Source organism: Xiphias gladius, chromosome 7 (genome assembly GCF_016859285.1).
Source record: "Xiphias gladius isolate SHS-SW01 ecotype Sanya breed wild chromosome 7, ASM1685928v1, whole genome shotgun sequence".
NCBI lineage: Eukaryota > Metazoa > Chordata > Actinopteri > Istiophoriformes > Xiphiidae > Xiphias > Xiphias gladius.
This window is the reverse complement of record NC_053406.1, coordinates 19,350,763-19,375,443: the sequence shown is the minus strand read 5'-3', so window position 1 is coordinate 19,375,443 and position 24,681 is coordinate 19,350,763. Positions and strand designations below refer to the sequence as shown.

At 39.4% G+C, this 24,681-nt stretch overlaps 3 protein-coding genes across 6 annotated transcripts; 1 reads left to right on the top strand and 2 right to left on the bottom strand.

Annotated features, from left to right (window-relative positions):
• Positions 1–1,523: 1,523 nt before the first annotated feature.
• On the bottom strand, positions 1,524–5,027 carry nkapd1 (NKAP domain containing 1). Of its 3 annotated transcripts, none has more exons than XM_040129979.1 (6): positions 4,852–5,027; positions 4,477–4,553; positions 3,774–3,862; positions 3,479–3,619; positions 3,283–3,336; positions 1,524–2,481 (listed from the first exon to the last, which is right to left on the bottom strand). In XM_040129979.1, the coding sequence occupies exons 2-6, from the start codon at positions 4,543–4,545 to the stop codon at positions 2,022–2,024; spliced, it is 813 nt and encodes a 270-aa protein (XP_039985913.1). In that variant the 5' UTR covers positions 4,546–4,553; positions 4,852–5,027; the 3' UTR covers positions 1,524–2,021. The 3 variants fall into 3 exon arrangements, with proteins under 3 accessions (XP_039985913.1, XP_039985912.1, XP_039985911.1); XM_040129978.1 differs by having other exon boundaries at positions 4,897–5,003; XM_040129977.1 differs by having other exon boundaries at positions 3,479–3,633; positions 4,852–4,975.
• Positions 5,028–5,055: 28 nt separating this feature from the next.
• On the top strand, positions 5,056–21,036 carry dixdc1a (DIX domain containing 1a). Of its 2 annotated transcripts, none has more exons than XM_040129904.1 (16): positions 5,056–5,139; positions 9,073–9,251; positions 13,490–13,647; positions 13,761–13,906; positions 16,144–16,233; positions 16,482–16,535; positions 16,635–16,685; positions 16,930–17,034; positions 17,138–17,191; positions 17,284–17,376; positions 18,601–18,678; positions 19,184–19,345; positions 19,505–19,571; positions 19,762–19,870; positions 20,095–20,203; positions 20,469–21,036. In XM_040129904.1, the coding sequence occupies exons 2-16, from the start codon at positions 9,229–9,231 to the stop codon at positions 20,550–20,552; spliced, it is 1,383 nt and encodes a 460-aa protein (XP_039985838.1). In that variant the 5' UTR covers positions 5,056–5,139; positions 9,073–9,228; the 3' UTR covers positions 20,553–21,036. The 2 variants fall into 2 exon arrangements, with proteins under 2 accessions (XP_039985838.1, XP_039985837.1); XM_040129903.1 differs by having other exon boundaries at positions 19,172–19,345.
• Positions 21,024–24,547, bottom strand: pih1d2 (PIH1 domain containing 2). Its single transcript, XM_040129905.1, has 5 exons — positions 24,146–24,547; positions 22,526–22,652; positions 22,194–22,424; positions 21,826–22,100; positions 21,024–21,700 (listed from the first exon to the last, which is right to left on the bottom strand). Exons 1-5 carry the CDS (start codon positions 24,326–24,328, stop codon positions 21,566–21,568), a joined length of 951 nt encoding a protein of 316 aa, XP_039985839.1. The 5' UTR covers positions 24,329–24,547; the 3' UTR covers positions 21,024–21,565.
• Positions 24,548–24,681: the final 134 nt, after the last annotated feature.

Below are 24,681 nucleotides of genomic sequence, written 5' to 3'. Positions count from 1 at the left end.
TAATTTAAATTTTTGACTCATTCAACACACTCATGACGTTGAAACATTGTTCAGACAGTTTGTCCCAACACTGTTGCACAAATTCCCACTAATGTTTTGCACTTGTAGGTTGTTTTACTTTCACCTTCTGTCTAGTTCATCCCAAACCAACTTCATGGGGTTTAAGTCTGGAGTCTGTGCTGGTCTTTTCCTTCATTTGAAGACACCATCCAGTTCTTTTCTTCTCTTGTTTTGGGTCATTATCTTGCTATAGGATGAACCCCTGACCACCCACTTTATCTTCTTTTGTTACTTGCCTTTTTCTCACCATTCTGATGGCAATATACAGTAGTACTTCCTGTAGTACAGTATTGTCCTAATAGTACATCAGAGGCTGTAGTAACACAGTCTGTTCCAACACTGCCTTTGTACAGAGAGAGAGTTTGAGAGTAATAGATAGCAGTGATGATTATTCAGTTTTTGGCAACCAAAACTTTTCTTTTTTTTACCTTGGGCAGTTTACCGCTTACCTTTGTACCATTTAAGGTTATACACTGGACTAGAGCTGCTTAAATTTCAATAAAACTATAACCATTTTTGTGAACGGATAAGGCTGGCAATATTCTGTTTTTGTCATTGTCAACAAATCCCATGAAAGCATCAAAACCAACTTTGTTAACTAACTTGCGTTAATCCGTCTCTCACTGCTGTGCGACTTCTATACCTTGTCTGTGACACTCAGCCCCACAGCCCCTGTAAATCTAAAATGAAAAACGCGGTCGAGAATACATAGTTTTTAAAAAAAAAAAAGTTAATTTCTTATAACCACTGTCAAGTGTAGTTTTTAAGCAAGCATTAATAATACAGCAGGAAATAGTGCTTTTGTCATGGACTAGTTTCAGCTGCAGATTAATACACATTTGGCACTCCTAATGAGTACTTTTGGCAGCGGGATGTGGGATCAACTCAAAATAAACTACAGTGCCCATGTTTAGTATACTGACGGTACATGTCACCCAACGCAACAGTGTGAATTACTGATGTGTTTTTAATCATTTTTGAACAACAACAGAGGTGTTTAGCATAGAGTAATAAGGGACTGTATAAAAATTATTGGGATGGTGATGGTTATTAATGTTTTCTTGTGAACTTTTGTTCTCTTTAGGTGGCAAACTGCATCTTTATGAACCACCATACAAGTGGAAGTTGTTGTTTTTTTTTAATCTATGAACTATTTATGTAACTAATAACTATATTATAAAGGTAGGCCAAAATAAAATATAGATTTAGGAAGAGAAAAAAAATGAAAAACCTCTGCCTCAGCTCTTCCAAAAAAAGCCAAAAAACATTACAATACCTTGCCTTAAGTTTCTTGACCCTCCTCTCCCCCCAGTAATTTTCATAGTCCCTAAGCTTTTGGTCTTTTCATGGGATTTGTTGACAATAAAAAAAAATAGAGAATATCACCATTGTTATCCTTTAAAAAATATATATTCCACAATTTTTTTAATAGCAAATATAATTTTAAAAAACAGATGTTTATTTTTCACCCATGACAGTGTGCTGCATACAAATATAAAAATCTACAAAACTAAAAAACATGAATAAAACTAAATTAACATTTTATTGTAACTGGTGAGGAAAGTTGCATAATTTGACTTCTTTTTTTTCTAAATAAAATAAAAAACAGTGGTCATTTCAGGACGGAAGGTCTCCACGTGAGGCCGACAGTCTAAGGCGAGAGTCAGTGATCAATCAATAAGCCTGCAGCTGACAGGATTCTTCATGAGGCAGGCGGTGGATACCCCACTATCTCTCTTCACGCTGCCTGCACTGCCACACAAAGTGCTTCACGACACTGCAGTGGTGACGAGATACTGCTACACAGAACGCCCACGGAGAGCGCCGACAGCACAGGTTTGTTGATGTCTCACAAAGTACAATACAGAACGGCCCTGCAGAGAAAAAGCCCCTCTGTGCAGTTAAGGGGAACAAAGGAATCTGCAGTAGTTTTCCTGGTCGTCTGTCCACATCCGTGCATGTCAGTTAGCCGAACTATCATCTGAGCTCTCTTCACCTGCTGCTTTCCAGTTTTTCCTCCTGTTCTTTTTTGAGTTCGGCCCTGAGTCTGAGTCTTTGTGTGAGTCTTGTTTTCGCTTTTTGCGACTGTGAGTCCGTCTCTCTCTTTCTAAATCATCATCACTGCCCCCTGAGCTGCTGTCATCATCTCTCACTTTGGCTTTTGCACTTTTCTTGTCTTTATGTCGACTTTTAGTCCTTTTCCTCCTCTGCTTGTCTATGGTAGTGCTGCTGTCATCAGTGCTGTCATCACTGCTCAAACACTTAGCTTTCTTTCGCTTCTCTTCCTCGTCTTTCTTCTTCTTTTTCTTTTTCTTCTTTCGAGAGGATTTTTTGGAGTGTTTTGATAAGCTTGCTTCTGTGTCAGACTTGGATTTTTTCATTTTTTGGTGCCCAATCTTCTTTGTAGCACTGTTTTTTTCACTAAAAACAACAAATTGAGCAAAAGGAATCAAGTCTAGACAGAGCACTGGTAGGATTTAAGATATGAAATAATGACTTAAAGGGGCAATCCACCAATTTTACACATCAAGTTCAGTTTACATATAAAAAGGGGTACTACTCAGCTTCAGCCATGAAAAGATTCATAATTTGAAGTTAGGTTGGAATGAACCTTTCATGGTGTCATCAGGGTTCTCTCAGATTTGGCTTGGAGCTCAACTTTTTAACAGAAACTTTATAGCATGGAGTGTAAAACACATGGCATTTACCAGGCAGGATCTAATGCCATATGTCACATGGGATGGATGGTAAAGATGCAAAAGATTCCCATGTTAATGCCTGCAAGCCTTTACATCATCTCAGCGTAACATCATATATATATAATAAATTTGGGTTTAATTACACCGGCTATGGTCGTTGACTGCTCCATATTTGTTTTGTTTTGTCAGATGTGAACATTATTTACAAGTCAGCAATTCGTAACAATGAAAATTCTGATATGACGTGAACACAACATAATAAAAGATGCTATCAAGTTGCATTATGATAAGTGTAGGATCCAGATTTTCTGGAGCTTGATCAACACTAGAGACGAAAAGTCAGGATATCCCAACCTCTGTGGCCTCAATTTGACAATTCTTCTTTTTAAATGCTTCTCTCGTGTGACCCCCAGATTATGAAAGTACAGTGCTAAATCACTGGAGTGCCCCTTTAAAATATGTATCATATGTAGCTCAATTATAATCTCTTGCTTAATTGGTGAAGTGCTGCATTTTTGCTTACCCCTCATTTTCAAACTCCTCTGGATAAAGCTCCTTGAAGCCACTATGTCCCCACCTGTGTGGTAAACACATAAAACGAAAATGTAAATTTGTCAATATTGTCTTGTCTATTATTTACTTTCAAATGTTGGTCATTTTCCAGCAGTGCAAAAAGATTTAAAATGTGGTTTAAAAGAGGATTAGACCTTATACTGTACCTGTCAGGATCACTGGCCTCAAATTCATACAGTTTGCGAGTCCAGTATCGAGCCTCTCTGTGGTCATGTTCTGGGACTCGCGCCCTGCTTTGACTCAGGTTTCTAGCTTGATCTGGCACTCGATCACAGTGCATCCGCCCCCTGGAGTACAACCACTATTAATAAGTCAGCAAGACAACATACAGTAACAGCTCTCTAAAGTGAGAGCTACATTATGAAATTTACTGCCAAATGAGCTTTGGTATCTCGGGTGTCCAGGAGGCTCAAATTAAACTGGGACATTCACAGTTCCTACCTCATACACTCTGTATCTGATAACTGTTTGTGGTGGGACGTTTGGATTTCCCAGTCTCGCATTTTCCACATCTCCATCTCCTCCTGGATCTGCAGTGGGTCGATGACAGTAAGTACATTAAAAACTGCACACACTCACTGCTTTATGTGAATTCACCAAAAGAAAAAGTATAATGGATTTAAATATTTACAGTTTGTGTACAATCCTTGTGGGTAAAAAAAAAAAAAAAAAACACCTGCAAATCCGTTTGTGTACATGCTCAAGGCTTCCAAACGTCAATGTCACTAACTTATATTTATAGCTCAGCTAAGTGATGTGAAGTGAAAACTTATTTTGAGCCATCATTTACAAAAATATCATCAAAACCATATCAAGAGAGAATTTAGAGCATCCTGGCATCACATGGGCATGCTTGATTCCCACCATAGCCGACGCTCACTTTATTTGGTCACTTAGTCTACCCTCATGCAACCAAATGCAAAAAACATCACCCCAAACTACATCCCCGCAAATGACCGTACTGCTGAATCAACACCCCTCTGAAACGGTTTCCTCAAAAACCGATCGTTATGAATTTCGCGAGGGCAGGATTCATTGCCAGGCTGATGCACTACAATGCATTAGTTTCAGTCAGTTGTACCTAATGAACTGACAACTGAGTGTGTTTCCCACTTGTCAGACGAACACCTGAGCTCAAGCGCACCTTGTTGTGGGCATCTGTGTGGCGGATCACGTTCCTCAACAGGGTCTTCCCCATCGGCTGCTTTGACATGGTGACACCTGACACGAGACTCGTGTAAGTCATGGACCGAAAAAACCGATCGTGGGTCAATAAACTTAAAAAAAGAAGGCAGAAATAGCAGCATATCTTCTAAATGCATGACGGCTGTTAGACGAGCACTCACGTTAGCCTAGCTCGCTAGCTAACACCGTGGGACATTCAGACACGGGAGCAACATTCAAGCCATAAGATTTAACCTGTTTAAAATCTACTCCTTGCGCCGTCTCCAAACAACATAACGCTACTAGTAGCAGTAAACGTTGACCGTCATTTCGTGGGTGTGTAAAAAAACTGTACCTTTCCAGAACGAGTGGCATTCGAGAGGAACAAAACACAACTCACAGCCTCTACCGGCACTTCCGCTTTCCTGGCACGCGTAACGTCGACGTAACGTCGACGTAACGCGGTAGAAGCTGCGAACCGTTACATTTCGTGGGTACGCTGACAGTGATGTACGTTTCCGCTTGACGCGCGCGTACGGATTCAAGGTCGACGGAAGCCGGGTCTTTCAAGTCCTGCTGATTCACACGAGTCAAACCGAATTTGAGGCAGTTGTGTCAGAGTCGTTTAACGTAACGACTCCAGGTGCAGTGTAGTTAGTGAACTGTTGATAAACAACGGGCAACATTTGACAACAAGCGTGACATCTTCTTGTATATCAAAGCTGCAGGAGAGTCCTTTTGTCGACGTTGGAGTTTTAAGTAGATTTTGCTGATAATACTTATATTATTTTTATTTAAGTATGGGTTTGGATGCAGGCCTTTGACTTGTGATAGGGTATTTTTATTCTGTTGCAATGCTACATTAACTTAAGTAAAAGATCTGAATACATTGCCATTTATTACCTTTGGGGGCTAATTTTCTTCAGTCACATTTATTTTTTTGCCTGTTGTTTGTTTGAAAGCATGATGTAAAGTACAAAAAACATTTGTTAACAGATTACGGAGAAATCTGGTGGGAATGTTTTGGTGCCGATGTGGGTCCAAGGGGATCTGAGATTTCTTAAAATAGGGTGTGCTCGAACATTTTTGTTGTTTTCTCATTACCTATTTTGAATGAGACAAAAATTCTTATTCATATGAAGATTAAACTTTTCCAAACATTTTCTGTTATAAAGATAACAAATTTAGGAGAATGCGGAGCCTTGCGCAGATGTGCAGGGGTATGAGCTGGGTGCTTGATAATTTTCAGATAATTTCAGAGCAAAGTAGTTTATTTCACAATGGCAGTGATTTGATGCACAAATATTTTGAGCAGTAGCTGATTTATAATAACAGAGACGGGCTTTCAATTATCTTTCACTCTCTCCACTGTTATTACCCAAACAATCAATGTAAACAGCCCCAGACTTCCTTTACAAATTGTATTTGACAACAAAGATGGGATGGGATTCCCGGGGACAAAGTCTTATTAGCCTGTGGTGATTCATACGTATCTGTTTGAAGGTCAGTCAAAAAAATAAGAAATCAAAAATAATGGGTACCTCTTGTTTCATAGCAGGCACAATAATAATTTACAATCAGAATCCGTGGTGACCATGCAAACAATCTGTTCTATTTTAGCAACTCATTTGAATTACAAATTGGATGACTGCATGCTGTCCCTGTGGCAAACCAGCTTTCTTCTCACCTCCTGGCTCCCCAGTGGCGAAATGACTTTCCCACCACACTTTGAACAGCAAAGTCACAACTTACGCATCGTCCATGCAAAAACTGAATGTTGTCCGTTAAAGACAAACCTCATTGGTTCCCCCAGTTCCCTCAGTCTCATTGTATCTAGGCCTGCCAAATCTTCATCATCTGCCTGTTCTGTACCTGAGTTTGTCCTTGTCTTTTTAATACTGGTGCAAAAACGTTCAAAGTAACACTGAAAAAAATGGAAATCAGTGCATGAAGAAAACTGCAACAACTTCCTGAAGGCTGTTTCGGGAAAGGTTTTTACTGAATTTGATATGAAATGCTCCACCAGCAGCTCTCTGTAACCAATATGCTTGGCCCCTAGTTATTTCTTTGGAAACAAAACATGGAATGAGTTGAGTGTTGGAGCATAGCCGGATTTTCCCGTGCGTTCCAGCTGGCACTTTGGCAAATTTCAACCAAATATTTTAATATCTGAGGATTACAAAAGACAGTGAATCGTAGACACATAAGTGGCTCTCCACAAAAATTATTCTGTGTGAATAATTACAAACCCATGGGCAATATTCCTTCAGAGGCTACTTGGGATACTTTTCAACTACTTTCTATTAATTTTATTTCTATTAAATAAAAGTAAATTCAGTTTGATTAGTTTGATACCAGTTGCCAGAATGTGATGAGTATAATTACTTTGACAATTAATTTGAGTATATTTAGTGAGACAATGATTATGTGTAGGTACTGATTGACAATCAAGGCATAGTTCAACATTTTGGGAAATGTAACTTAATTGCTATCTTGGCAAGAGTTAGATGAGAAGATGGATATCAGTCTGGTATTGAATTGTATTTGTGTCTCATATCGATCTGTATCTCATGTCTGTACATGAAATACAAAGCTACAGCCAGCAGCCTGTTAGCCTAGCTTAGCATAAAAACTGGAACCGGGGCCAACAGCCAGTCTGTACAGGTACAGCACCTCTGTAGCCCACTAATTAACATTTGATAATGTGTTGCAATAATATTGTGATAACAGATAGATAGATAGATGGATAGAGACATCAGGATTTGGAATTCACTCTTAACAAAATCCTATAATAGCTTTAAATCGCTACAAAAGCATTAAAATATTGTTTTAAATATTATGCCATTAAAATGTCAATAGTGTATTAACGTTAACAAAAATCACAAAACAATTTTTTCTTGTGGCTTTAGAATCAGTACAACATATGACACCCTCTGTCCATAGACCTGCCATTATTATTCTGTAAATGGTATGTATTTATATTTTTCTTCACTGCATTTATTTTAAAGATTGAATTACTAGTTACTTTGCAGATTCAGATTATTTATTCAAAATATAATCAACAGATAAATTCTTATGTATCGTTCCAAGTTAAACTATCCAGCACTATGTTAAATAGCAAAATTAGCCCCGCCTTTACCAGCTACAACATTAAAGTGAGAAATTTAGTCCAATAATATACTATGTATTATTCTTAGATGGGCCATTCTGCATAGAAAGTACTTTTGGTACTTTAAATATATTTTGATGCTAATATCTTTACTCCATTACCAAAGTAAAATTTTCAGTATAAGACTGTTGTTTGACATAAATCTAATACTGAATTAGCCTTCATTCTCATGGCTCTATATTAACACTCTACAGTAAAGTAGCTCATTGAAGCATGTGTTGATGATGCTCATACAGAATTTAAGAACTGTCATTCTGTTCTGGGCAGCACTGCAAGCTGCCACGTAGAGAGCTATTTTACCTATTTGACCCCAGCAACATTTCTAACAGCTTAATGACAGAGTGCTCGGTCGAAATGCCTTTCAGAAGAGTTGAAAAGACTTAACACTTCATAGAAAAACTTTTGTTTCTGCTGCCTGCTGCTTAAATTAGAAAGCTGACCCTTTTTACATTTTGTTTTAATCTGGTGGCGCTGATGTTTCAGTGTATTTTCTAAATAACTCTGTTTCTTTTTTTCATGGCTTTCTGCCACAAATTGCACACAGTACACAACCATGAATGCTGTTAAAAGAGCTGTATTTGCAGGCTGATGTGTGCATTCTCTAAATACCATTTTCTGTTTGTTTATTTCCACGTAACTTCATACTTCCTCTGTCTGTTTACATATATCATTGACCTCTTGTTTCAGCCTGTGTGGTTGCTGTTGTGCAAGCCTCTGATTTTGTCAACAAACAACAGACGTCATCTCATAGATTTTTCATGTCTCTTTTTCCATCCACATGCAGGTTCTCATTTTAGCTGCAGTGACATGCAGTACAGAAAAAGCAAAGGGAAAAGAGAGAGGAGAAGGAGAAAATCTCCCTCCTCCTCCTCCTTGTGATAGGAGAGAGCAGTGGGGAAAGGAGGGAGGAGGAATGAGGGATAGGGGGGAGGGTAAACACACCCAGACAGAGCCATGTCTGACATCCTCGCTCACTGAAAGAAGGAAGGACTGATACAAAGCCAGTGCGACCGAGCAGAAGAGAAAGAGGGAAGGAGGCAGGGAGGGAGGGCAGAGACAATAAATGCAAAAAGACCGGCAGAGAAAAAAGGGTGAAAAAGATGCACAAGAGCTGCATCAGTTCTTGTCCGCAAGGAACAAAACACATTGTGTTCGTGAATGGGAGCTGGTGAGCTCAACCACAAGGCGAGTGCAATGAGAAACCAGGCAGACCTCAGTCGCTGGTGTTGCTGAGCCCTGGTCCTTTCTCTCTCTGTCTCTCTCTTTCTGTCTCTGCCAGCTAGGACTGAGCCTTGGTATGATTTAGGGGAAGGGTTCAGGGCTTTTGATTAGGATTTGAAGCTTTACGTTTTAGGAATATGCTGCTTGAGAGGATTTGAACGTGCTGTTATTTCTGATTGAACACAGAGTGCGACGTGGAGACTCCTCTGGTTGCTGCTTTCAGGGCTGCTCCCCTCCCTGCTGCCTCTGGCTGTGTTTGGGCTATGGTCCTAACTGAGAAGCAGGGCATCACCCAGATGCGGCGCTCCGACTGTATGGGAGGTTAAGCCTGTGAACACCAGCATGGGAGCCAAACAGATGAAATGGTAAGAGCTGTTTTAAATGATCATTTTAACACTATAGCAAGACAGGCTGTTGTTTTTGTCTACGATCCATGAGTGCATCAGCGGGGGGAGATCCACAATACACGAGGCCTAAATTCAACAGACTGTACATCAACTTAATCATCCTGATCAGCATCTGTGTGTCTCAGCCTTATTGAAATGTATTTCACCAAATCAACTGACTTTGATCCCCAAACTGTGCAGGATTATTGTTCAGTGTTTATAGTGCAGTAGGTGTGGGTGTGTCCCATGTATGTGTCTTTGTGAGCTGAGCTGCTATTGCCTAGCAACCACAGTCTAACTTCCATCACCGGCTCTTTCATTTCATGATTCGGATTGAGATTATACATTTTAGATTACATTAAAAGAACAAATGCAACATGTTTTTGTTCTACAGTTCAGTAAGGCTGGCTGTTTGGACGGTGAACATATTCTAAAATGCCGCCATCTTTTCGGAGATTTGGTATTTACCAGACAGGCCGCTACATACTGAACTTCCTTTAAAATGAACTTCTAAATTAAAGTCTTCTAACTGGTACTGTATAAACATTTCATGCTGATGACCGGTGGTGGACGAAGTACCCGGATACTTAAGTAAATGCACCAATACAACAATGTAAAAATACGTTAAAAGTCCTGCATTTGAAAATCCTACTAAAGTAAAAGTACAAAAGTATTATAAGCAAGATGTGCTTAAAGTATCAAAAGTTAAATTACTCATAATTTAGAAAAAGTCCCTCCTGACTGATTTATTATTATAGATAACATTATTAGATTATTAATACTGATGCATCAATGTATAAGTAGCAATTTACTGCTGTAGTTGGTCGAGGTGAAACTGGATTTAACTACTTAATTTACAGTACAAAGTCCAGTATTTTTGTCCGGTTATTTAAATGAAAGCATCTGAGAGGTGGGGGAGATCTTGCTTTGGTAGAACTGCTAAACTCTCCTAGAGATCTGAAACGTCCCAACTAGACACTGCCGTTTTTTACGGAGCCCCAAGCCAAAAAGATTGTGAAGCACTGAGTTGTTTTTAACAAAAAATGTGTATTTTACAAGATCATCACATGTTATTGAATGTAAAATCTTAATCTGAAAAGTAACTAGTAACTACAGCTGTCATGTAGTGGATGTCAATGTAGTGGAATCAAAAGTACAATATGTCCCTATGAAATATAGTGAAGTATAAATATAAAGTAAAGTACTCAAGTAGAGTACCTCACAATTGCACTTAAGTACAGTACTGCAGTAAATGTATTTAGCAACTTTGCACCACTGCTGATCAAATGATGTTAAGCTGTTGCACTGAAGCTCATCTCTTGCAAATCCCAGTGCTTAATCTTTGGTTGAGCCCATATGTTCCAAATCTATCGCTATGTATGTGTTCTTTTGGTGCAACAGATCAGCAGCCAGCATCTCAAATAAATTTGTTGGGAGTTTATTGAACTGCACCCTGAGACAATGACAGAGGGTATCTCGATAATGTCATCATCTGCAGTGACAAGATTAGTAGGAGGCAGCCTCTTTGATCCCCTTGTGAAAAACACTTAGGGATAATGACAGCAGCATCTGATAAGACGCGCAGTTCTTTTCTTTTTTTTTTTTCTTTTTTTTTTTTTTACGTGACCTGCTGCAGTGACTCTTTCTGGGGACCTGGAACCTGGGACCTAACCACCAGAAGTTTCTCAGTGTGGTGATTTTAGCCTGACAGTTTTAACATGACTAAACCGTCCTGAATCATAAATTCAAATTATAACAAATTATATATACTTTTCTTTATCCATTCTAGCAGCAGGATGGCAATTTCGGTCTGTCGGTTGGTTCACCACTGAGGTCCAGACTGAAATACCGCAACAACTTTTGGATAAATTGCAATGGAATTTGGTGCACATATCCATGGTGCCCAGACAATCAATCCTAATGTATTTGGTAATCCCTTTAATTTTCCTCTAACGCCACCATGAGGTTGACATTTGTGTTTTTTGTGAAATATACCAAGTATTGGATTACCAGGAAATTCGGTAAAATCCTTCCTCCGCCTCATGTTCAATTATAACAACTTTTGTGATCCTCTGACTTTTCATCTAGTGCCATCATCAGGTCAAAACTTGAATACCTCCAGTGGGTTGGTTTATGACTAAACACCTGCAAAACATTCCCATCGGCCTTAGCTGTACTTTGTGTTTATTTATGTCAAATTAAATTTGAGGATAAACCCCTTGAAATGCATCACCTCCTTTTCAAGAGGGGTCCTCAGATACAAAAACATTAAATAATACTAACAAATACATAAATAACAATAATTATATAACTTAATAAGATAATTCAGACAACACAAAACAATTAAATAAAAAAAATAAATAAAAACACACACACACACACACACACACACACACACACACACACACACACACAGAGAGAGAGAGAGACACACACACACACACAAGGGGCTCTACTAGTTTGCTAAACAGCACACACTACATCTGTGTAACAAGTGTCATCTGGACAAAACCAACATGGAATAAAATACATTATCACTGCCTAACAAAGTAACATTCTGTTAAAGTACTGAGTCTACCATTACACTAAAAAATAAGTTAACACAATCAAAAAGAAAAAGAAGTACAGTTGAGGTAAACAAGCAAAGAGGTATTGAAGCCATGAAAGGTAGCGATAGATCTGAGTGAGTTCGGAAAATTATTACGGTCTGATGGTGCTTTAAATTTAAAAGCATGTCTCCCAGTTTCTTTAGAAACTCACGGCACAATAAAGGAAGGGTTTTGAGTATGTATCTAAATGGAACTAAAAGCAGTTAAGTATAAAGGCTAGTTAAAGTAAATGACTTTGAAAAGAAAAAGGAACCACTGAAAACGCCCCCTTGGGTTTAGTGGTTATTTTATGTATAAAAAAATCAGTATGTGGGCCAAATGAAAATTTAGAATCAATCCAATGTCCAGATATTTAACCTTTCATTCGTGTATTCCGATCAGTAAATTTAATAGCCAAATGCATGTTTCGTGTCAAGTCCCACGTTAGCATGTTAACTTGCTAAATTAAGAGGGTGAACATGGCAAACATTATACCTGCCTAACAGATTGGCATTTTAAGCACTTTGTATGTTTACATTAGCACTTATCTCAAAGCATGTGCATAGGTTCAGCCTCTCGCGTCTGCACTGTTGTCGACTCTCAGTCCTGTTTTCAGATTGTTTGGTGACCGAGAAGAAGAACTTAGGTGCACATCATAATAAACAAGTCACAGGAGTATGTGCACAATTATTCCATGCAGAGGCACTGCGAACTCAAAAGTGACAGATTAATCCAAGTGTTACTGTTTGTGATATTAGCTTGCGCTGAGTAATGCCATTAGATAAGCAGAAAATCCCATTGGCTACAATCCAAATCTTGCTGCATATGTAAGAACATGTTCAACCGTGCAAATGCAATCCCTCAGGACATTCGTAGGTTTCTAAACCCACGGTTAAGTTCACAATCATTTTTATTCCTTCTTAGTTTTTTAGCCTCAGGAGCAGGGTGATGAACTGTGGTGCTTTTCTGTCCCCTTTGCTATGGCACAGAGTTTAGATCTGTTTCCACAGACGCGGGCTTGTTTTCCCACACGGACACAGAGGGGAAAAAGACAGAAACCCCTGTTAAAGGACCATGCGTAATGCCATAGGTCACAGGTCACAGTAGCTGTATCCTATTTCTACAAACACAGCGGAGTGAAGATGACAGCTGGCCTGAACCTCAGGCTACTAGCAACGCTCTCAGAAAACACAAAACATGGATTCACACAAGCTGCAAGAAAACCAGCCATTCAGAAACCATACAAGCAATTTGTTTTGTAATAATGGCTGGGAGAGAAAACTATGTAAAGAATTTCCTGTGGGAAAAAAATGACAGAGATGCATGCATTCCTGCTCTCGCTGTGTATTTTCTGAACAAGTTTCAATCCTGTTCCGTGATGTGTTTTCATTTATTTTATTATTTGTTAAATATTCTGTGATACACGGTATTCCTATGGGCATTATGTGTTTAAAAAGAGATATGGTTTAAAATATTTAGCCCAGATGGGATTCATTCACATTTTTGTGCTCCTTGGGGAGTTATTAAAGTGTATATCTCCATTTTATGTAGCGAGGTTTATTTACTGCTGTTCATTTGGCGGGAGATACAAACACACTCACTCCTGCCTGTGCCCACCATCTGTTTTAGTCTCAGCTCAGCCAGCCCTGCTCACTCCCCCAAAGAGGAGTATGTTATCACCCAGTCCGCTGACACCCCTAAAGAAGACGCAGTCCATGATCAGTCAGAGGACCAGGGGGAACCTCGGGACGACAAATCTGAGCTGACAGAGAAGAAATCTGTCACAGGTTGGTTGGCTGCACGTTAGCGCTTGTAGAGCAAAATACGGCGCAGGGAACGCAAACATTAAAAAAAAAAAAGCTCCCCTGCCTCATTTCCCCGGTTCCTCTTTTCCTTTCAGAGGAGGTGTCTCTCTGTGGATTGTGTCCCTCCCTCGGGCACAATGGGCAGGAGGAAGAGAAGTCCTGGGAGGAGCAGCTGGACGCCCACCAGGAGCAGCTGGAGAAAGAGATGCAGGAGGCAAGGAGGATGGTGTTCCGCCTACAGGTAATTTCCTGATGATAGCACATTTGAAAAACAAACTGCACCGCCGCTCTGAACATATTGACAGAAGACTCAAAGTCTACAGGGGAATCAGAGCAAGACAGCCGCTCAGATTTAGTATATAGTGAGTATTAGCCTGGTCCCAGACTTCTGATCTTCTGCCCATGTCTGCAATGTTTTTTGCGCATTCAAATAGATTAAATAACAGTGATGAAATATCAACAAAATAACAAAAACGATAGATTCAAAGGATGAATTAGAATAATTGGCAGTTTGCTCTGCAGGTTAGCAAGATTCTTAATTAACACCTTGTTCCCTCTATACTCTATTTCTATGCTGAAATATTTGGAAAAGAAAGGACTTTTTGCATTCCTGTAAACTTAATTCATCGATTGGAGATAAATAAAGGTGCCACATTAAGGCACTCGGATAAACTCACCGGGGCGTCTATTTGTCTACAATAATATCACTATTTCAGCTTGACCATGTGATATCTATCCTTCCAATGGAACAATCAATTAACGGCTTGTCCACCATTGTACAAGTTTATGCAGAATTATATGTGCAACATTAATGATTAAGTTGCCACTTAGCTGCCTCTAATGCAATGGAAATTTTTTCATTGGTAGAGACATTGTAGATAGAGAATTTGCAGTGTTCAGTATTTTGAATGTTTGCAAAATATAAAGATAATCACTGGATTTACTGTAAAATATTTTTTATAGTATGTACAATATATATCTGAATATAAACATAGATAAAATGAAGTCACTTTAGTATTTTTTTTGGTCATTTTCGCTCTTTTGTTTCCAGCTCTATGCTTGTATTTCAAACACATAGACCGTAAAGCAGTCAATATACAGAGATCAATACATAACAAATAATAAGAAGACATCAGTACATCCCAAAAATGTGTAACAGAGGGGTAAACCAACATCATATGAAGGCGAAGTGTTTGAAATTATAGAGATTAAAATTAGGAGATATTGCAGTCTTCATCCGGAACTGTTTCCTTCGGTTGACGGATAAAGTGCTTGCACAGACTTAAAATGTAGTTGTTGATGATTCCAAATGTGTGAAGACGATGTGATGCTTTTTCCATATTCTTTGCCAATTTATTGATGTGAATAAATGAGCAAAACCTTATTACGTGTCTGTACGATATCTAAGGATACAGTCATTGTGAAGAATTTAATGATTCATTATAAAAAAAATTTATTTAACAAACAAGTTGAACAGGAACAGAGCTTAACATAAAGAAAGAAATTAATTTTAGTATTTAGTAATATTAAATTTATTGGCATGTACGAGGTCATTCTTTGTATTCATCTACATCTTGTCATGTTAGTGATGCAGCTAAAACAAGTCAACAGCCTGTACAGTGTTTAAAAATAGATGTGTGAGGTGACTTTTACGGAAATAGCCTTTCCTGCCATCTACACACATAATACCGTCATATCCAAACTGAGTGCAATCTCTTTGCTAAGCTGGACAGTCCTTTCCTCTCTTTTTGTCTTAATGGGATCCAAATTAGGTAAACTAATTTGTGATTTTATACATTTAAGTCTGAGTTTGTAGCCTGGTTCCACACCCCTCAATCACCACCCACCTCTCAGATTCGTTCAGTAATTCACAAGAATGAAGTGAAACTAAGGAGACAGAAATAAAGTAAGTGTACAACAACACTTATTGCCCGGTAGCTGAAATCCAACTCTGGGCAAATGCAATACAATAAAGAATATAATGCTATGATAAGATAATACTAAGAATACTAACAGATAATACAAATGACCAAATAAGCACACTGTAGTAAATTTTCGATGGTTATTTAAAAATGGTCATTATTACTTTAACAGACTAAGAAAGACTGGTCTTTGATCATTTTGGTAATTTGGACTGATAGGCAGGGGAGGAATATTTGTTTTATGTATTGAATATGTTGGTGTGGCGATGTGTATATATGGGTTGACGTAGGCGAGAGGATGAAGTCACTTTTTCAAGATGTTCAATGTGATTCCAGTTCGATTCAGTTCACCGAATTCACTGGCTTGATTAGCTGAAATGGAAAACTTGTTGTGCAGCCAAGTAAGAAAATACAGATCTGCTGTATTTACAAAAACAGATACAGAAATATATCAGGCTTCTCTGCGGGGTACATTTAATTACGACTGCTTACAGGCCTCCACTCTGTGTCTATATAATACGTATGTGTGCGCGCGTGTGCGTGTGTTTGTCCTCAGGCTTTGCTGCTCCATGGCTCCCTCCCTGAAGAGGACCAGGACGGATCTGTGAGCTTCGGAGACAACCGGGCTAACACTGAACAGCAGCTGGTACAGTGCCCCCTCTCTGCTAACTCAGGAAAACAACACTTGCTCGCCACTCTGTGTGAAGTGTCAGTGTCAGCCCTTCTGTTGTGATGAGGTTTGCAGCCATCACTCCTCTCGAGAGTGGCTCCCATAGAGCGCAAATGAATCTCTCTGATCTGCTAGCCCTCTGTCATGTAGGCCCATTGCCTCCTCATACATGCCGACGTTTTTCCATTCTCTAATTACACTGCACGTACCCTCTCCCTTTGAAGGTTTTAATCCGCAGTCGTCTGGACCAAAGCATGGAGGAAGCCCTTGATCTCAAGGTACAGTAAGTAAATGTAATTAGGTTTAATATAGAAGAGCTGCCTTGCGTGCAGAGAGTCCCTTTCTCTCATGTCTCTGTTCATTTGTGTGGCTCTTAGAGGGAACTCCTGAGACACAAACAGGAGACACGCCACATTCAGGCCATCAAGGTAAACCTCTTATACTAATTTTGTCCTTTGTGCATGAACTCAAATGGATTAAAGGATATAATTCAATTATTCCCACTCAGGTATTCCGCAGTTTCTATCGTACACAACATATAATTTTCAGTTCTTTAGCAAGATAATAACGTTTAGAGGTCGGCGTATGCTGTCGATAATGCAGGTGGATGCAGTGTATCTGTATTCAGGTCTACTCTGAACGTTTCTTTGATCTGCCTCTCTTTGTCATTAGGATGCTCTGCAACAGCGCCTGGCAGTGCAGGAGGATGCTGTGCTGCAGATAAAGCAAGAACTACTGAGATGCAACATGGCCAAAGATCAGCTGGAAGGAGAAAATGTGAGACAAGCGATGATTTCCGTTCGACTGCTAGAACTATGGAGGCAGGTTTATGTGAGAGCGATACGGCACTCATATAGCACGCTAATGTATCTGTTTGCAGGCAGAGCTCAAACGCAAGTTGAGTGAACGGAACAAATTACTCAGTGAATATGAGGTATCGTCTTTTATTATTTACACTTTGGTGCATTCTTGAGATACATACGTGCATATAAAGACTTATGTCGTCCGTCTTTCTTGTCACAACAGCAGCAGCTCGGGAGGAAGGACAGAATACTGCAGCAACAGCAACAAAAGCTCGATGAAGCTCAGCATAAAGCACATGAAGTCAGCCTTGCACGGGTACGGAGCATGACATGTTTCAATCTTTCCACTATATACAGTACGTTTAGAGGTAAATGATGTATATAATAATACTACTACTATTTATTTATAGAGTATGTCTGAAAACCAAGGCAGCAAATTAAAATCAACAAATTACCAAATGAAACATGAAATCGAATCAGCCAACTAAAGACATTGACTGGATCAGAATAAAACAAGTAAAACTACTTCTAGTAACATAAAAGTAATAAACAGACAATTTAAGTAATTAACTAAATGAAAAAACTCTGTAATAAAAGCACAAAAGAAGAGATTTAACCTTTTATAATGCACAGTTCCCACAGCTTTAGCCTTGGTAGCGTTACTTTACTTGTGTTTTGGTCTCTACTGGACTCAATCTTCAGACAAGCTTTATAAACTATACATTTTTTGAAAGCTGTAAGTCTTCTGATTCTATCTGTTCTAAGCATTTTAGGAACCCCATATCACTGCACCAGCTGTTTTTCATTTTGTAGCAGGTCAGCGCAAAAAAAGGAAAAGTTGCTCCTCACCTTTGAGAGACGACACATGTCCAAGTGTTAAAAAACTCCACACCATTTTTTAGTCTTTTAGTCCAATAAACGTGCTGTCATGGAGAAAAACTCCAAAAACTTAGTTTTGTTCGCAGTTGCTTGATTGACCGAGACCAGGGTTATGACTGTAATCAAAAGGGTTTAACAACAGTAACCTTTATATTTTGGGTGCATTATTTTGTGTCTGGTATCAGGTTAATGGATTAGGCTGGCAGTATTCTATATTTTCATACTCAATCTAATATGCTTGAAAGGATACTTTTATCTGTTAAAAAATGTTTTAAAGAATCCTAACACGGCCGGCACTTTAGTCTTTATAAACACAGTAAGTAGTAGGTCTGGGGACTATTTTCAGCTGCGGACTAATATATATTTGGAGCTCTGGTGTGCATTTCTTGCAGCAGGATGGGGTGTGTGAGATTCAGTCAGAATAAATTACAGTGCCTATATTCATCATAATGAAGAAACATGTCACCCAGCTCAACAGTGTACCTCACTGATGGGCTTTAAAGAGTTTTTTGAACAATAATGGAGGCTTACAGCACAGAGGAATACGCTATATCAGGCTTTGGATATACAGGTCAGATAATTATAGAATATCACCAGCCATATTTTTTTAAAAAGTGAGTCTCACCCACCTTATTTACATATAGTGATGTTTATTTGACAGTCATTCAGGGATGAATGTGGTGGTTGCAGTAAATCCGTGGCTTCGACATCTCCTCCAGCATTCCAACACAATGCACCGGTAATTCCCTTCTTTTATTTCAGCCTTTTTATAATAATAATACTATAATTTGCAGTTTATTATGTTGATGTTGATGTCTTATTGTATGGAGGCTTATTATCACCAGATAGAAAAAAACTAGATGAATAGTTACACATGATAAAAATGAAATTAGTCACTGTAAGTAAATGTCAAATGTCAAAATGTTGACTTTGAACTATGAAATACTATATTAAAATCATGAGGTACAGGATCAAAATTATGAGATAATAAGTCCCAATTATGAGATGCTCAGTCATATTTATGAGGTAATAAGTCCAAGCTTACAAAGACAAAATCTTGAAGTGCTAAGCTGAAATAAGTCATAAATTTAACGTATTATAATAAAAAATCTAACTTCATATCTCATCATTTTGATTTACCATTAGTTTTTATCATATCATGTTTTTTTTCCCTTTTATAAAGAAAAATATAAAAACCAAACTACATTTATGGAAACTGTATGGCTATCAAGAGTTTGTCGCAGGGTGAAGAGCTGCAGCTGGTCAGGGAGGCACTTCGTAGTTTGAGGGACAGTTTTTCCGGCCACGATCCCCAACATCACACCCTGGACACTCTGGAGCAGGGGGTGTCCAGTCTCATGGACCGATTACACTCTTTGGACACCCAGCGCAGACAGGACAAAGGGGTACACACTGTCTCTCTCTCTCACACACACACACACACACACACACGCAGCATTTCAGTGTGCATCTAAGCAGTAACAACACATCTGTCACCTGATGAATGTTAGTCAACGACAAATGGCATCTGACAGTTTACCATGAGTTATTGGTTCTTCCCCTAGGAGGAATTTAAATCACCAGGACGCAGAGCCAACTCGACAGACCGTGACTCCTGGCCGCCGAGCTCAAGTGAGACAAACAAAATCCTTGTTTTGTTTAGGATTTGTCATTCTCTGCAACATCTCAACTCTGGCTGTGAAATCAAATTGTGCCTTTCAGCTATACTGCTATGTGCGGAGAGGGCATTATTGGCTGTGAGGCTAGGGCCATTTTAGAATTGTGAAAAACAATGTTTTCGGTTTTTGGGATTATTTTCCAGAAATGGCGCACTCACACAGCAGCCCGGGATTGGACACTGCTGTCTCCACTAAAGTGCTCTACTTCACTGATCGCTCGCTCACTCCATTTCTGATTAACATCCCAAAAAGGTGAAGATAACGGCACACTTTAAGATGGGTTTATATACTGTTACAGCATTATTGCTTGTCCCTTGCTGAAGAGTGCATGATTTTTTTAAGCAAATTGCTGTTTTCTTGCACCACCAGATCTAAAATATATATACAGTAGATGCTTCAGTTTTTATCCTAGAAAAGCCTAATGCCTCTGTGGGTGCGTATGTGCATAGATCATGACTGACAGTGTGTGTTTGCAGGCTGGGTGAGGTGACACTCCGAGACTTCAAGGCCGCTGTAGACAGACAGGGCAGCTTCAGATACCACTTCAAGGCCCTTGACCCGGAGTTTGGCACAGTGAAGGAGGAGGTAGGCGTAGGAGTAAAATTACAGCCCTTACTTCTTTTCACATCAGCTTCAGCGGGCAAATGTAAAATGCCAGTTAAAGAGTAAGATATGCTAATAATAGCCGTGCCTGCTCTGCACTTCAAAAGAGTGTGGGGTGACTGATTTCCATCCCAGAGAATTTGAAAACACCGAGTAGTCATTTCCAGCTTCTATTCGGTCCTTTGTACTATACATTATAGATGTGAGTCTCTCTTGGATATGTAAATGCTGGATATTGCCTGTTCAGGTATTCCAGGACGGAGCAGTTGTGCCTGGCTGGGAGGGGAAGATTGTAGCGTGGGTGGAGGAGGACCACGGAGAGAGGAGATAGAGCCCAAAAAACCAGAGATCACCACAACAAACCTCAGTTGTTCCCACTGGACCAGGATTTCACTGAAAAATGCTTGTGATGCCGTAAGAAAGGATAGTTATAATACAGTTAACTGGGACCAATGAATTTAACACCATTTCAGTATAAAACCATGTTTTAAAATTGAATGTTTCATATGAAGAATTTGACTTGAAATTGACATTTGGATACGATTTTTTTTTTTTTTTTTGAGGGAATGTTTATTAGACATTCTTTGCAGCTCATAAATTAATATGTGGGGCTACCAATTAATGGTCAGTAATATCACTTGAAACTCTGAATTATAAAGAAAGTTAATGTGATTTACAATAAATAACACGTGATAAGCTGTGCTCTAAAAAGCTGTAATCAGTGCATAGTATGCAACCCTTTCAATAAAAGTGTTGACTGACATTTTTCACACATTCCAGATTGCCAAATAGTGAAGTTGTTGTTCTGCATAAATTCTGATGTTTTAATAAACACAAATTATTGCATGGATAATTATGCTGTCAATGATTCCCTCAGCGTAAAGTAATGACACTGAACACTAGCTCCTAGCCATTATACACCTCTACTCATACACCCACACATTAATAAACAAAACCCACAGATTTTCATTAAAGTCAATCAATGTTTTTTTGGGTCAAGAATTAAATTTGGTGCTGTAGATCAACCCACACAGTGACAGATTTGTTTGAAAAAAACATTTTTGGTTTCGGGAGTGATCATTTTACAGAGCAGCTGTTTATTGTTTGTTAGCTTAGGTTTTTCATAGAATAATCTATATCTATATATCAGTATATAAATATAGATGAAAATGTGTACATGTACATGTGTGTGTGTTTGTGTAGATTGCCGAGAAGGAATTTAGTTCATTTTGGTGAGGTGTTTTTCGATTTCAGAATTTATTCCTAGCTTCACAGTTTCCTCAGCCCATTCCTAGCAGGACTGATCGCCTCTGTGTACATATGTTTCTCCATGAAAGAAAATGGTCACACAACATCTACTTTCAATACAAGCCTTCGTTTCTTCTTGTTGAAGATGGCAGATGCAGTGTCTTCGTTTACAGTTTTTGGAAACTCCAGAAGCAAATAGTAAACATCCTCCACTTCCAGTAAGACGTCATCCTGCAGAATGAAGTACATTCAGCATGTTATGAGACTCAAAACAGCAGGAACACTGCACACTGACACACACTGGATTCTAAAGTGGTTCATTATAACTCTGTTCAAGGGAGTGTGTAACTGCTAACCTTGGAGATCTTCAGCTGGCACTCTGACATGGAGCAAACCTTTGGCAGCTCTACTGTTAGCGCCATGCTGCGAGGAACCCCTGCTGTGTCAGTTTTCACCTCAAGTCGGTGCTCTGGCTTCTGAGGCTGCACAAAAGTGGCGGAGATTACCTGGATCAAATCCTTCTTTTTAGGCTCCGAGGGTCTACAGATAACTTGGGCCGCCATGTCGTCGTCTTGTTTCTCTGAGCGTAGAGAGGCGATCTGCTGCAGAAGGGAAGCTGGGGTTTGACTGGCTGTAAAAACAAAGTGCTATGGATTATTAGAAAGTGTAGCGCCTGCTAAAGGGCTTGTGGCAGCTTATCAGGGTATGAAACTTGTTGCTCTACCTGTGTCGGGTAGTTTGGAGGTGTCGGGCCACTGCCGCAACCCAAGCCGGCGGCGCAAGTCATCTGGACTACTTTTTGGGCTAAAGCTGATGACAGTGTACTTCTGAGATAAACTCAACCCATGCTGCTGCTGGGCAAAGCTCAGGGCCAGTATATACACTTCTGTTTTGTCTTTCGTACTTTCCTTTAGAACTGCAGGGTTTAATGCTACATCCAACACAGTGTACGAGCCTGAAGAGGGAAAACACCCAATTTATAAGTTTACCTGTTTATATCATGCAACGCAAAGGCATATTCTGTAGCGTGTGCTGCAGCACAGCTTTGTCTTTTACCTTGGCTTTTATTTGTGTCTGTTTCCAGTTTTCCTGCACATAAAGGTAATGGCTTGCTGGGATCCTGAGGTGCAGGCACACGTTTCCAGCTGCATATGTTGATATACAGCAACCCTTTCGTGGGCTCCTATTGAGGACACAGATGTACTGTCAAAACACACCCTATATAGGCAGTAGAGCTGTAGAGACTGACATAAAATTAAATGGCAACAACTGTAATAATCAATCCATCATTTAAGAAAAGGTTAAATAAACAAGGTTAAAATGCAAAGGTTCCAGCCCCTCAGAAGTGAATATTTTCTGGTTTTCTTTGCCTCTTCTGATGATGAGTGAATATCTTTGGGTCTTTGACTGTGGTTAGACAAAACAAGACATTTGAAAATGTCAAAACTGGGCTTTGAGGCCCTTTGAACTATTTACTGACAGTTTTTAGACCAAACAAATAATCAAAGAAATAATCTGGAGATTAATTAATAATGAAAAGAATATTTAAATGAAGCCTTGGTAGACAGACACATAGGCAGTACTCAAATCAACCTAACGGACCTATATCACAGTGGACATCTCCTCTTAATAAAAAAAGAATGTGTAACTTAGTAATATCAGTAATAATGGCTGTATTTTACTTTTGTGCCCCATCTGATTCTGTGTCTTTACCACAGACTTTTAAAATCTTTGGTAGTTATTAACAAAAATATTATGGTGCCTCCATAGTATTTAGATATTGTCACAATTTCAATGTGACCTGTCAGACTCTGCTATGCCAGAGGATTAAAATGAAAAATGAAAAAAATGAAAAAGACTATATGTCATCCCGATATCGACAGGCTTGGTGCTCTACACACAGACCAAACTAAAATGTGTTAAAAAAAAAAAAAAAAGCAGTCAAATTTAGTGAACTTTTGGTCAAAGCTGCAGAGCTGTTCAAAAGTTTCAGGCGCTTTAGATGTTTCAGATTCTTATCCATTACACAATATGCCATCGGGGAGGCGTCCAATTCATTCACAAAGAACTATCTTCATGATAATCTCAACATCGTGGAGTCAGTCTGGGATTACATGAAGAGACAGAAGACACCGAGTGTACCGAGGAGAACGAAAGGTGGTAACACCAAGTACTGATTTGATTTAGGTTTTTTTTCTTCATCTTCTGTTTACTGCACTTGGTATGAAGTTCAAAGATAAAGAAAAACTACTCATGGCCTTATTATTTTTGAAAGCGTCAACTTTTCTAACTTTTGCACAGCACTGCACTCTCAGAATAAATTACATAATTAAGCGTGATTAAAAAAAATTAAATAAAAATAATAAACTACAGCAAAGCTAAAATTAGAAACATTTGCAGAAGGAACAGTGTCAGTGTAGCTGAACTTCCTCGTTGGGTCACAGAATCCGACGGGTCAGAATTCGGTGCAACACCTGTGCACACCGGGCCATTATTAACGACACACACACACACACACACACACACACACACACACACACACACACACACACACACACACACACACACACACACACTTGTGCGTTCCCTGCTCTGAAGCTGAATGTTCTGTCGCGAGTAACGGTCTGAATGCAATGTCCCGCAGGCACCCGGAGCAAAGTGAACACAGCAACTTACCAGTATTTCCGTGCACAGGCGGGAGTCGAGCTCGGGCGGCGCAGTGAATTCGGCTCCCTCCTCCATCTGCTTCTGGATCAACGCGCGGTAGGCTGCGGGGTCGTTTCGAGAGAGATCGTCCAGGACGGACCAACACTGGCTGACCCGCTGCCAAACATCCTCGGCACCGCCAGCGGAGGACATACTAAGGTAAAGGTCTCACTTCGGAGTTAGCAAACACTAATGAGCCGCTAGCTGGTTTAGTTAGCTCTCTGATAAGAAAACAACGTGAGAAACGCTGAATATTATTATTATTATTATTTTAGTATAGAAATACTAAAAATAGTAAAGTAGTGTCAGAAAAATGTAACCACACCACTACCTGGCTAATGTTGTCAGTTGCTAAGGAGACTAGATGAGAGGAACCGCTACACCGGTGCCACCTGGCGACAAGGTGGAGAACTGCAGCTCAATAATCGCACGACACAGTTTTAATAAGAGGTATCATTTATATTCAGTACATGGAAAAATATAACGTAAAAATGCATTCTGATGTC

Bases quoted from the DNA above. Each gene is read 5' to 3' on its own strand.
- nkapd1 (XM_040129977.1), bottom strand. From the start codon at position 4,871: ATGCCACTCGTTCTGGAAAG. The intron at 4,554-4,851 runs GTACAGTTTTTT...GTCTCGTGTCAG, and splicing joins ATGCCACTCGTTCTGGAAAG to GTGTCACCATGTCAAAGCAG. The intron at 3,634-3,773 runs GTAGGAACTGTG...ACTTATTAATAG, and splicing joins TCAGATACAGAGTGTATGAG to TGGTTGTACTCCAGGGGGCG.
- dixdc1a (XM_040129903.1), top strand. From the start codon at position 9,229: ATGGGAGCCAAACAGATGAAATG. The intron at 16,536-16,634 runs GTACAGTAAGTA...TGTGGCTCTTAG, and splicing joins AGGAAGCCCTTGATCTCAAG to AGGGAACTCCTGAGACACAA. The intron at 19,572-19,761 runs GTGAGACAAACA...ATTATTTTCCAG, and splicing joins CTCCTGGCCGCCGAGCTCAA to AAATGGCGCACTCACACAGC.
- pih1d2 (XM_040129905.1), bottom strand. From the start codon at position 24,328: ATGTCCTCCGCTGGCGGTGCCGAGGATGTTTGGCAGCGGGTCAGCCAG. The intron at 22,653-24,145 runs GTAAGTTGCTGT...TGTCCTCAATAG, and splicing joins GCCTGTGCACGGAAATACTG to GAGCCCACGAAAGGGTTGCT. The intron at 22,101-22,193 runs GTAGAGCAACAA...TTGTTTTTACAG, and splicing joins CTCCAAACTACCCGACACAG to CCAGTCAAACCCCAGCTTCC.